The 14,431-nt window shown below is 30.5% G+C and overlaps 1 protein-coding gene across 1 annotated transcript in view; it reads left to right on the top strand.

The window, feature by feature from the left end:
* The first annotated feature begins 558 nt into the window (after positions 1–558).
* The window catches only part of LOC100165514 (fibrillin-1), a 42,990-nt gene continuing 29,117 nt past the window's right edge, over positions 559–14,431 (top strand). The window contains exons 1-3 of the mRNA XM_001945936.5: positions 559–1,469; positions 11,977–12,059; positions 13,613–14,278. Coding sequence (XP_001945971.2) covers positions 1,324–1,469; positions 11,977–12,059; positions 13,613–14,278 — 895 coding nt within the window. The 5' untranslated portion in view covers positions 559–1,323. The remainder of the gene's footprint in view (positions 1,470–11,976; positions 12,060–13,612; positions 14,279–14,431) is intronic.

Here is a 14,431-nt window from a genome sequence, read left to right as displayed (position 1 = left end):
CTATTTATTTTTGTGTTTTCCATATTTTTATGAAGCATTGGTATGACGCGTGATACTGTGTAATATATATAGAATTGGAAATTAAAAGTTTTTTTTTTTATTTACAGATATTTTATGTTTGGTCGAGCGATGTTCATAATTATCGGGCCATCACGGGGTGTGGTTCTCGCAGAAGTTTAGCTTATTTTATCAAAACTTTAATCGTTTATAAACTATCTATATTTTATATTAGCTCGATATTCGATAGGTTTCCGCAAAAACTTCGGGACGTTACGATACATAAAAAATACGCTGCAAATATAAACGATGATAAAAATATAGCGACTACCTATAAGTTGCAATCAAAATAATTTTCTCGTGGAAGCACAATAAGCGTTATGAGACGCACGTTTTGGAAAAACACTAATATCGCTTGTCGTGCTTCGTAAAAAAAAAAAATCACCCTGTATACAGTCATATATATCCCGGTGCGTATATAGAACGCGGCGTTATAACCGGTGGTGGTCGCACACGATCGTACCGGGTGGGATAATGTAATTGTGTTCGTATGGGTGTGTTTGTATTTACGTGTTTGTGTGTCTGTGTGTGTGTCTGTGTAGAGCGTATCATAGACGTGTTATGCCGTCGTATATCAATGTAGCCATATCAGTGTCGGGCAGCGCGCACGCGGCACTATACCGACCAGCCGAGTTCAGTCGGTTCGATTGTAACGCGCGCGAGATTCGTGCGGATCGATAAAACGTCGTCGTTGTTCGTAGTTACAATAATTTTCGCTCGAAAAACCATTACGATCGGTACCCACAAATCGACATTTTCCGTTTAATCCTCCACCCGCGAAAAATATTATTTTTTTTATTACGGTAGGTAGTTTATTACAATATCGTATCGTATTATACCGTGTCATATCCGCGAGATACACTCGTATATCGACAAATAAATAATATCATTACGATACATACCGACGTCAAATACGCGTGGAAACGAAACTCGAAACGATCGACAACGAAATAGGTATACGATGAGGACTCAGCTGACGGGCGGCCGTCGGGTCCGTCGTTGATCGCGTCGCGGTGCGATCGCAGCGTATAATAACGTATATTAACGCTCACAATAATAAATAAAACAATAATAATATTACTAGGTATCGATTTCGACGCAATATTATATTATTCATAGTATCGTTTTATAACAACACGACGCCTTGATAACAGCGGCGGCGACGGGTGTGCGTGTGTTTGCTGCACCGGTGCGATTCGGGAGCGAATTCTGTTCACGCGCCGCCCGGGAAATCATAGGGTAGATATCCTGCGACAAGTCGGCGGAATGATGACTGCGCGCACGCCGATCGCCCGACTCGTGGTCGGCGCGTGCTGCGTGCTGGCCGCGGCTGTGTTCGCGGCCGCTCAACCACCGGCCATCAACAGCGCGGACCCCGGCACCGATTCGGCTCGTCAAACACCTGTTGGAGGGTAAGTTTTGACTTTTTCATTTGCTACTTCCCACCACCCCCCCCTTCCCACTCTTTCCCCTAAAGTCCGTCCTTTCTATCTCTATTTTTTGTAGGTACGCTTCTATATACGCTTTTACCGGCGCACTCTATTGTCGTTGCGTGTATACGCTGGATTTAATACCATATCATATACGTCTTGTAGAGACAAGTTATAATAAGCTTGCAATAAGTGTATGATGGGAACTTTATCTTCTTAACATGTTTTTTTTTGCACCATTCCATGGTAAAACACAATAAGAAAGGACACGTATACCGACTATATAAAATATAGGTATATATAAAAACACTGCACATGAAGAAAATTGTGTAGGTGATAATTTAATTAAAGTCCGCCCTACGCTACGAAAGAAAAGGTCGACCAATATATATTATATATATATGGAGAGAGTGAGTTAACGAGAGAGAGATAGAATTAGAAGTCTGCCATCAAATTTCGGCACTACAAGAGATCCACCGAATTACTGATTGCAAGCCTTTTCATTATAGCACGAATATTACTTCCTCGTTTTTTATGACAACATAACCTTGTTTACTTTTATTTTTGCCTAAAACGAGATTAAAATCGAACGAAATATTATTATGATATAAAGGTACAGTACTACGCCTATACTTCGATGGTGTATATTTTTTTAAAAATAAACACTATAAATTATAATACAATGTTGCTACGGAAAATGTTTTTTTAAATTTGACAACATTGTTTTAGTGAGAGAAAATAAAAAAATATGCGTAATTATTATTACATAATATTATGGTTGTTCGTACTATGTAAAATACTAATATTATTGTATAATATCATAGTAAGTAATAAAGTAACCGAAAAATTGTTCCGTTTAAAAATATATAAACAAAATATTTGAAGGGCTTATTTCATATCTTGTAACTTTTGACTTTTGAAGTCAAACCTAATAATTTTTACTACACATACATAATATTACAACAGTAATACTTACTGTTAAATACAGTTTACTGTGCATATTAATTAATAATATGCTTATGTTATTAATGGTTTATGTTTTCCTAGTCGTTCTATTAATAAGTCCATAATATCAATTTGAGTATAAACACTTTAATTAATTTTTAAATAATAATTTTTTTATAGATATGGTTGACACGATCTTCTTAATATTTTATTTAAAAAAATATAACTACGAAAAATCTATTTTTAAAATAAAATACTCATTTAACGTAATAAATTATAATTATATAATAGGTTTTCGAAAATGAAACATTTATAATTCTGTTTATTTAAATTCTACAAAACATTATAAAATAATCATAATAATATATTTTTATGATAGACCATTATTACAATATTAAATGCATACAGATGTACAATCATTGTAAATCATAGAATTACCTACTTGTATTTAGGTATTATATGATGTAATATGCTAATATTTTGGGTGAAAAATAAACTTCAAATGTATAATATGCCATGAGTAAAATTCTATTAGGTACACGGTACCGCCTGTGATAAGTAATTGTAAACATTTTTATTGGTATTTTCATTGGACGATAAATACAGTGTGATTTTTTTTTTTTTTGATTTTTTTGTTCCCCACGTACAAAATGCATCAATAATTGTAAGCTACAGTTGTTGACACGCCTTGACGCCATAAGTACTTAAGTTTTTTTCCTGGAGATTTCAGAAGTGTTTTTAGAGAGACGCCTTAAGTTATCTAATTAATAATTCATTTCACGTAGGTAGTTTATCTTTATTTGTATTGCCACGGGATTAGGCGGTAACGTATTATTTTCAATTTGTAAAGGATTTTTGTAATTTTTACTCATAAGTTTTAGGATGTCCAAGTGCATTTTTACAATAGATACACAAAATGTATAATACCTAATATGTACATATTATTATAAGTATTGAGTCTCGCTATTTGTATAACATATACCTACTTTATGACAATAATTTATTTTGACACATTCTATTATTCGTATATTATTGGTAAGCATTAGTTTAGTGTTGTGTGGTATCTTCGTAATCTTCGAACGAAAGTCGGAGAGAAAATTATAAACTTCTATAATAGTTCCATTAAAATATAGACCTTCTACGAGACTATATAAAATGCTAATTTATTCTTGAAATTCGATTTTTTTATTATTCGATCGATTTTACAACAATGTTCTTAAAAATAATTAACTTTCAATTAAAATGATTAAATCGTTTACAACTTACACTAATGCAGAATTATATATATAGATGCATTTTAATAATATTTCTTCACGATTCCAATTATACACTGTAGGTAAAACATCATACTAAATTTAAGTGATGTGAAAGTCGGAAAAAGATTAGGTACCTATACAATTATTTCTGTAAATTGGGGTTTCAGGGATCAAATAATAAGTGTCAAGTATTTGTCTGGTTGATAAAATGAAAAATATTACTTATAAGAGTTAATTATTGCTTAAGAACTTTTGATAGAAATCATTTGACATTACACCCGGTTTGTATTACACTCGTATGTAATAACATTTTAAAAGATACAGTGTAAACAAACAAAAAATGTTTATTTTACTTTGAAGCTGTGACGTACCTAAATATATAAAATTTCTTTTTTGATTTGGAAACGTATACCTATTAAAGATTACAACAAGACAATATAATATATTAATATATGAGCTGAATGTTCCGATTTCATATTTAGTATATTTTTTATTTACCGAGAAAAATAAATAGTTATAAAATAATCCTTGCGTTTATCAACTATAGTTAAAATCGATCGTATATTAGTATGTATAATATATTATTTATTTTAACACGCGCTGAAAACATTAGTCCTGCCTCCTCTGCATAACGTCTATATAGTGTATATACAAGTACGTACTATACAATATACGTACTATAATATAAGCTCGGGAGTGTTCAAAAGCAGTTTTCTTACATATGTGTCATACAATATTATAATAACGCATAATAATATAAACTTACCATGAAATCCACTTGAACTCATTTTATATAAATCATCCAAAATATTCCGGTTCACTTAACAAGCGCGTAAAGCTTTATGGCGTTTAATAGCCTGTGTGTGCATATCAACCGTCACCCCTCAGGGTCCACGCTCAGCCGGTGAGGAGAAAATAAGACGTTTATAAAATATACAATCATAATATGATTTTATATTCCTCGTATACACGTGCGTTTATGTTATATTATTCTCGTTGCGGGTCGATATCCAATAATTGAGTTTTTATTTTTTAATCACTCCTCGTGTCTGTCAGGTGAAATTATTTATTTATTATTGTACAGTGCAGTGCAGTGCACGCCAATATTATTTATAACAGACACTGTTATTAAAAAAACGCAGATCGAACGATCGTATTTTTATGTATCAATTTATATTTTTAATTTTGTAATAAAAACTATATACAGTATACTGTATATTGCCACGCGCAGTATTATCGCAACAATATAAAATATGTTATACGTAGGTGAGTAGACGAGTACGTATGCTATTATACTACTTATATACATAGCTATAAATCGTAAAATATATTGTCATTTTGTCGCCACAATATTCGTTCCATTGGTTTTTAATAGTGAAATTTCAAATCATTTATTTATATAGCTATTATATTATACAAAATACAATATACCTACATATTTGTAATGTAATGTAAAAGCAAACAAAATATTATAGGTTTAGAATTTGTGTAATAAATTTATACATTTTCAATTTAAATATAATTAAACTAAATTATCTAATAATTTATACAGGTAGTTGTGTAATTTTTTTTTTTAAATAGTTATTATTTAATTGTATTTTGATATCTGTATCATACTACGTAGACGTATAATATTGTACTAATATGCATAATGTTATAAAATGTGTAAGGCTAATATTTTTACAATGTGTTATAACTTAAAAACTTGTGCAAATTAATATTACTTACATCATATTAATATCATTGTCAAAGTCATCGACAAAATATCGTTCTTTTGAACAAAAATTGCATTTTAATATAATTTTTAATTTACATTGTTAATAATTTATTTAATAACATACGCGAATTTTCAAATTGATTGCGCACATGATATTATACGTATTATAATACTCATCATGTTTGGTATAGGTACCTTGTACCTATGTTTAGAAATTAAAAGCGCAAATTTAGTGAGTGTCATTAGTGGATGACTTCTCATATCAAGTGTAGCCTGTTAATATTTAATTATTTGAATTGTGTAAATGATAACCAAATAAGCCTATTGTGCCCCTAAGGTATAGATTGTTTATTTAAAAAAAAAAAAAGCGCAAACGAACGATTAAAAATTGTTTAAAACACTGCACGTGAAATGCGATTCACCTTATTATCCGATACGTATCACTCACTGTATAATATGTAATAGGTACCTACATGATACACAAATAAACCCTATTCAAACGAACCACCTAGCGCCCCAAATAACGTATAACTCCAGGCACGAGGGGGGGGGGGGTGGGGGGCGTTCGACGCTTATACATAATATTATATGGATAATTAATTTTCCATTGTGATCTCTGATGAAATATGAGTGTATATTTCGTACGATTCGTCCGTATTACTTTCACGTGGAAACTATTAAGATCATGTCCTACTCTCACACGTAATATAATCATAATAATAATAATAATAATAATAATATTGGAGCGTGCGAATATTTTCCGAAAAAACAAACACAAATTATCTTATCCGCACGTCACGTGCCGTCGATCGAAAAACTATTTTACTAAAAACTATAATAATTTAATATCTATATAGGCATACATTATATAGCGGTAATAATAACAATAAACGATTGTATAATACTATATATTGTGCAGTATATAATATTATTATGTTACCTCCGCAAATCGCGTCACGAATATCGTCTTTGCGTTATGTATATCTATAGGTAGGAGTATTATCGACGAGTGCATTATATAATAATTATTCTCATCAATATGTATTATATTATTATTTTACATTAATTTACTTTATCCACCCGTATAATAATATTAAATTATACTTAAGAGGCACCCGTAAACAGAATGGCGGTCGTCCGAATGGAATAATATAATATAACGTTTAAGAAAAAAAAAATAATAAATCTGTAATACATTATATTATTATTGTATTCAATACGACTCAAAAGGAGCCACTTTACGAAATCCGACGTACAAATTATAACACAGCATATTATGTCTGTCTCCCGATAATCTTCGACGCGTCCCACGCACCAGTTTACGTAAAATTATTACATACAATATATATATATATATATATTATAATATCATCGAGGTCCGGTGGAACAACATGTGTGAGTGTGCTCGCGCTGGTGATTTACGATAATAGATTTTTCAAAAAAAAAAGTCATAATATCATACTAAAACGGTGTTATTTTATGGTACACTGCACGTCCGTTTAAACCTAATCACACGGTGCGGTGCTGCGAACGCGTTACGAAAAACGTAGATACGATTTAAAAATGCGTGTACAGCACAATATGCCTCTCCATAGTAATAATTACAGGACTGGAAGTGGCTAAAGATATTTAAAAAAGTGACAAATTGACTGGATTTAATCATTAAAGTGACCAAAAAGTGACCCACATAAATTTGTTTCATAACAACTTACTGTTATTAAACATTTGTTTTTTAATCTCTACATATAATTTAATTGATTCTAACTTACTTATTTGTGTAGAAATTAAAGCAAATAATGATTGTAATAAACACACATTTTAATATCAAATAATTAATATCCATATTACGTATTTAAATTAATAATGTCTATAATACAGAATAATATTCAAGATCATTGTTTAGGAACTTTCTTTATTTTAATTGAGATAATAATAATGAAAATGCCAACTTTTTTTAAACAAAATAAAATCAGAATAAAAATTTAAATTACAAACAGATTTATTTTTGTACTTGTACAAAGTAATTTAAATTTTGGTAAATTTTGAAAATAAGTGACTTAAAGTGACTCAATTTTTAAAAAGGTGACTTTTAGTTAAAAAAGTGACTTACTTCTAGCCCTGTAATTGTACATGACGAATATATTATAACGACGACGTTTGGTATCGTAGACGTTTTCCGTACGTGGTTTCAGAACAGCTTGTGATTACACTCGTAATTGTTGTACAGTTGTAGTCGTTATAGAGAGGCACGCCGTTTTCAAACACACACAATCATCCGCGCTCTTAAGTAAATACCTCGCTAAACTCACGAAACCATAAAGTTCAAAAACGTTTGTTTTCGCGCTTCTCGCGTAAGACGTTGTTTTTTATTCGTATCGAACACAGTTATTATATTCGTTTTTTCTAGCACCTATTCATTCATATATTATAATATCACTATATTATTATCCAAACAGTTGTGTACGAGTTTTGAAAGGTCTTGAACAGCTCTCGGACGGATGATTATACACTGCGCAGTATGAAATATTATAAGCGTCGGCGACAATTGCGATATAAACTTCTTTACTTAACGTGTTTTTTCTTTGGAGAAATGTAAATAATGTAACAGTAAATATGCGTATATTCAAGCTATATAAAAAATTTTACGTTCGACGGAAAATAATTACTAAGCTTTGAATGGCTATAAAATCTTAAGATAAACGAAGCAAAGTTCTTATGTATACTTAAGTTTAGTAGGCACTCTTACATTATATAAATCAATGAAATTTAGTGATCAATTATTATGAAAATGCTAACCTCACTAACTAACTTATATGCGTTCTAACCTTGCTTTATAATATTTTACTCTAAATCCAGATATCTTAACAAAAAAATAAAAAACATTAACTTAAAGTATATATAGAAAATTATATTATTGAAGCTTAACAAATAATATTTTGACGTACGCTAAGAACTAATTTTTACTTATAAACAAACTAATAATGAAAAAATTCTTATATAAACATAAACACAAAATAAAAGGTACCTACTAATAAATTGCTAATAACATATTAGACGCCTTTGCCATGAAAACTATAATATGAGATTTACTCATACTTTGATCTGAACGTCAAAAGATTTTTCACAGGTTTACCGAAAATAAGTTCAGAATTTTATATGTGCAGATTTATTAAAAATGCATTCAAAAAAGTTTATAAAATTCGATGACAATTGGATCTAAGATCTCAGAATATATCCAGTAGGATGTCTCGTTGGATGTGACCATCTGAAAGATAAATTATGTTAGTATATTACCTTGATATCCCAAATTAAGTGCCCTATATAAACGTGCACAAAAACGAAAAATGACCTTATGATGGTACATGAACTTCGGTTCCGGCTGTCACTCTTTTTGCGAACAATCGAATGGGCCACAACACATCTTTTACCAAAAATAGGTATAATGCCATTTTTATATCAATGTTTATATTAAAGATAATTTATTATTATACTTTCACCTATGATTGTGGATACAAATCGTGACATATACGATTCTTGATCTTTAGATGAATTATTCTGATAAGTTAATAGGTACAATATGTATTGAATAAGTGAATAAATCTGTATGAATTATTAGATCGCAGTGTGTATGGTCATCTTATCAATTTATTATTGTTTGAAAATACAATTTTTCGTAATTTACAAGATCATCACTTTGATAGTAAAATAAATTGCATTCGCTTTTTTACTTCTGGCGATATTTTATTTGTTAATTTATTTTAATTCTTCAATTGGGTTTCGCGTTTTTTGTAGTATCTATTCCATTCAACGATATAGTCAGAATCCGTAAATGAGGTGTCAACAAAGTCATTTTCTGCAATAACTTTTTAGTCATTATGTATTTATTATAAGCTATTTTAAAATTTGCACAACGAAATTTACCCACGTTTGTTTCACCTCGATCGCTAAAACCAATTTAGACAACTGTTGGAAAATATATAATGTAAGTCTATATTTTGTAAACTATCTATTTCTAAAAACAAATAGTTAGGTTATCATCGTTATAAATTCTAACATTCGAGTATATGATAGGTATTAATATTTAGGTATACAATGTTATAATATCCTTTTGGCTTCTATATATTAAAATATATTATTATGTAATTTATATAACACTTATAAATCTCTGTGCGATTCCATATTATTTTAGTGTGACGCGCGCGAGTCCATCCAATTAGGTTTGGGTCTCATTCGTGGATATAATATAATATGATATTATTGTTATCATAATGGTATTTTTTAAAATTATTATTATTAAATTGGTTTTTTTTTCAGTCTTCTTAGAGAACATATACAAATAAAACTTTCACCTGTCCCGCCAGAGTGTGGTGTACCTACCTATGTATACCTAGTACCTACCCTATAGGTTATACTACCTACACGGCTACACGTTCGTGAGTCTTAGGACGTGTCAATGTATACTTTAACATTTTTTATATTATGATACAATATGCATTATAATTTATAATATTTATATTATTCACCGAGATGCACTCACGTCCCACACAGTTTGAAAGACCCATCGTATTTGTATCTCATTAAATATATCTTTGTTTATTTATTTATTAAATACATATGGACTTAAAGTCCAATTAAATTTTAATTATAGTATACAATATCATGTACATAATATCATTTAAAATCTGAATGTACATTCTTTTTAAAATCTCACAAAAGGATCAATTGTACACGCTTATTATCCAATTTCATTATTCAATGTATAGGTGAATTAGACATTAAGTTAGTTAGTTAGTAGTTCCTAAAAACAAATAAAATATTTCAACACATCTCATAGCTATCTTAATCATGTTGTCTAAATTATTTTATTTTTATTAAATTAAAACGTATATAAAGTGAAGGATGAACCTAATGCTCTTAAGAGAGATTGTTAATATCAGGCTTGGATTTGCTTAAAAACAGACGTAAGTGGAATTATGTGGACATGTAGTAGGTATTTAATCTTAATTTGAGTATAAAAGGAATATATTTTTTAATCACTTATCGTCACTCTGGTCCTCTTCAACGCCCCTAAAATGTCTTCCGGTCTTATACCACCCTCCTGGAGGCCTACCAACGTCCACAGGGGGCACTATCGCTCACTTTAAAAAGACTGGCGTAGATGATGAAAATTATTGGTCTCTGTAATAATTATTTTCAATTACATTACAAACATACGCTTCGTATACTGTTTGAGACGGTGTTTCTTTATATTATATTCTGTAAGTATAATATTTATTCGTTTGGGAATACTCGAATGTAAAATATATACTAAGTACACCTATTGTTGTGAGATTAGCGTAGGAAAATATTTTGAATTATTAAAAGCAAACATTTAGTTTACTTAAAACGATATTCAAATTAATATAATATTACGGTGAATTTATGAAACAATTACCATTGTGATTATATAGTAGAAAGATCTGAATACGTGTAATAAACGTATTGTATATCAGAATAACGAACAATGTCGTGGATGGCCGAAAGGGTTTAAAATTCAACCAAATCCATAACAGAGAATAATACAGTGTTGCGAATGAAGGATCTGAGATTTCAAAGGATTTTAACTCCTAAGTTTTACTAGTCCATAGAAAGAGGTTCCCCGAAGACTCGACATATATAAGTAGCTCTGCTGTATAGTATAATGGGTATCGAGTGTCCCTCGTTATTGAGTAATAGTCACAGTAAATTGTAATGCGTTGTGTTATGTTTGAATTCAAAGATAAATCAATGTAAAATATAATATGATGTGATAAACGATTCTGGGAGGATACGAACGCTCATCTCATATTTTTAAGGATATTTAAAATTTGAATTCATTTTATTATCAAATTAAAACAATACAATTTGCAGTGTATTATTAATGCATAGAAAAATTACTATATAATTAATAGCTTAAAATTAATATATTTTGAAAATGTCACCTTGTAAGAATACTGTTTAGTAAATAATAATATACTTGGCTGCAAAATGTTCCAAGTACCTACAAATAACAATTTTTTGATTATAAAAAATCAATTAATAACATTATTTTTGAAAATAGGTCTTCAATTTTATTGACATTTGAACTTAATCACTTATAAAAAAATATATATGCCTATTTCCTATGTATTATTGACATAAATTGTATTATTATAATTACTATTATAGTATTCAGTATTATTAATTATTAGGTTTATTATACTTATTGCCAATTGGTATGATTTAGTATGCCATACTAACATTGGAAAAGTTATTAAATCCCAATGGATGTATGTTAATATTATTTCTGATTGATGTTTATATATTAGACGGCAAAATGTGTTGGTAAAACTTTACAAAGTTTGTTCATATCGATACTGACTACATTTAATACAATATATACCTATTATATAAGTATACGACTGTCGAATAAACAACCCGAACCTTATTATTTTGAACCTATTTTGTATCGTCTTAAATAAAAACATGATATTGTGGTCAGTGTATGATGTACTTATATGGCTTTATAGATCACATGTGTTAAAGTCATTTTGCAATTTTTATTTTCTTGCAGACCAAATGTGTGTCGGTCGCGGTTCAGAAACTACTGTTGTCCTGGCTGGTCATTGAAACACGCGACTGGGCTTTGTATTGTCCGTGAGTATATATTACAGTATATTAATATTATGTGTTAATATGTGTACACTGTTTTATTAATTACTGTTAAGTGCTTTTTTAATAAACATGAAATGGCTGAGGTCATAATACTTTATAGCATATTAATGCTTCGTTAACAGAAGAATAATAATAATAACTGACCATTCACATATCGTCATGTTAATACCTACATCTAAAATAATATAGAATATACATATCGCATAATAATATAAACTATTAAATTTTTTCAAACTAATTACAAACGCGTGTTGTATTCTTAACGAACGTTATCGACGTATATATAACAATGTTTCCGTTGTTTTATCTCAAATACTGCTAAATGCTAATGTAATCTTCTGTATTATATAACGAGTCTCAGCGGCGCCGAACTCTATATTATATGTTAAGGTCAGGCCACGGCCCGACCACTATATTTAAAAAAATTACAAAAATAACAATAATACGAGTATACATAATGCATAAAATTTATTTTTGGAAAAAATTTCTTCAATCACCTTATTACTATATTTTAATATCATATAAATAAATTACTAGTAGCTGTGATTTTAAGTTTTATGTACATACCAAAGATATAATATTTCTTAATAATGGCTCAATATGAAATATAAAACAAAAAGTCTTTTATAAATTGTCCTTGGATTACGAATTAAAAAATGTTTTTACATTAATATTAATTATTATTATAATTTTTAAATTATCGTTGCCCTTATATCTTACTAGTTGCCCGACTTTCCTCCGGAAGAAATTATTTTTTTATAATTTAATTTAAAAACATGACTATTTTTTTGGCTATACAAATAGTATAATATAATTACATAATATTGTAGTTATTGTTATTGCTAATTTCTGAAAATTAAATATCCTACATTTTGAATTCAACCACTGGAGTGGTAAATTTTATTCTTTTTATTATAGGATAGAGATAAGGTAGAAAAAAATGTAACAATAAATTATTTGTTCAATGAATAATATGTATTTCAAAGGAAAAATGCAAGTGCAAACAAATAAATAAATAATTAATAATAATAATAACAATAATAAATAAACAAACAAACCGGTTTCCTTCGTCTCCAAAATCAAGTTAGATTCTTATATATATATATATATATATATAGATAAGCCAATTTTTATAATAATATGGATTATTATCATTAACACGTAAAGTTTAATAGCTCAGAAACTGCTTGTTCAAATTTCGATTTATAATAGTTTGTATAGGTACATATGAAATACTAAAAAAAAAATCGTTGACCAACAATTTATAGTAACAAAAAATAAAGCTTACCGCTGCCGGACTCTCCTTATGATGGTAGGTACTAACCACTAGGTATACCAAATGTAAATGTCTAAATGTATGTTTAAATACAACTAATTCAAAATTCAAAACTCAATAATAAAAGCTTAATTAAATAAAAGGGGAAAAGAGCAGTGAGTGCCGACGCGACGGTGCGAATCACCCTATAGTCTAATATACACATTACACACATATAAAATGTATGTCACTGATTCAATTTTGTTCATTTCGTTTTCAGCCGTGTGCAATAGGCCCTGCAATGGTGGTCGGTGTATCAAGCCCAACATGTGCCTCTGCGACGAGGGATCCGTCAGGTCAGCGTGTTTACCCGACGACCTTAGAGATGCTTACAACAAGGACGACGAGCAGTTACGATTGTCTCAGTCGTCTGTACCGGACCGATATGGAAAACCGCCTTTGACCGGAGGGAACAACGGGATCGCTGCTAGCAGTGGGAGTAGTGGTAGCGGTAGTTCCGGCGGAAGTGGTGGAAATAATAGTGGACCAAACGGCAGTGGTGGTGAAAATAACAGCGGGACTAACGGCAGTGGAGGCATAAGTAAAATTGGGGATAGTTCTAGCAGAGACGGTAGTGCTAGCAGAGACGGTAGTGCTAGCAGGGGTGATATTCCTAGCAGAGACGGTAGTGTTGGCAGGGGTGATATTCCTAGCAGAGGTGACAGTGCTAGCAGAGGAGATAGTGCTGGCAGAGGCGATAATGCTAGCAGAGGCGTTGGAGATGTTAGCAGTACCTCAAGTAGCAGAGTCGCCACTACGACTGCCGTAAGTTCTTTGGCAGTGGCGTCGCGGAATTCTTGCAAGTATCCGTGTTTGAATGGGGGCACTTGTCAGGGATCGGTTTGCACGTGTCGACAGGGTTACACTGGCGAAAACTGCGGTGACCGTAAGTGTACACTGATCACATAATAATAATATAATATTTTACCATAGTCCACTGCAATATGTTCTACTCGGAATTATATTAGACTAACTATTAATTCCGCTATAAATACGCGCCCATTTTACAAACGACGTAAACACCATAATAGGTATATTA

This window comes from Acyrthosiphon pisum, chromosome A3 (genome assembly GCF_005508785.2).
Source record: "Acyrthosiphon pisum isolate AL4f chromosome A3, pea_aphid_22Mar2018_4r6ur, whole genome shotgun sequence".
Lineage (NCBI taxonomy): Eukaryota > Metazoa > Arthropoda > Insecta > Hemiptera > Aphididae > Acyrthosiphon > Acyrthosiphon pisum.
The sequence above is the reverse complement of the archived record's forward strand: the minus strand, read 5'-3'. Positions and strand labels throughout refer to the sequence as shown.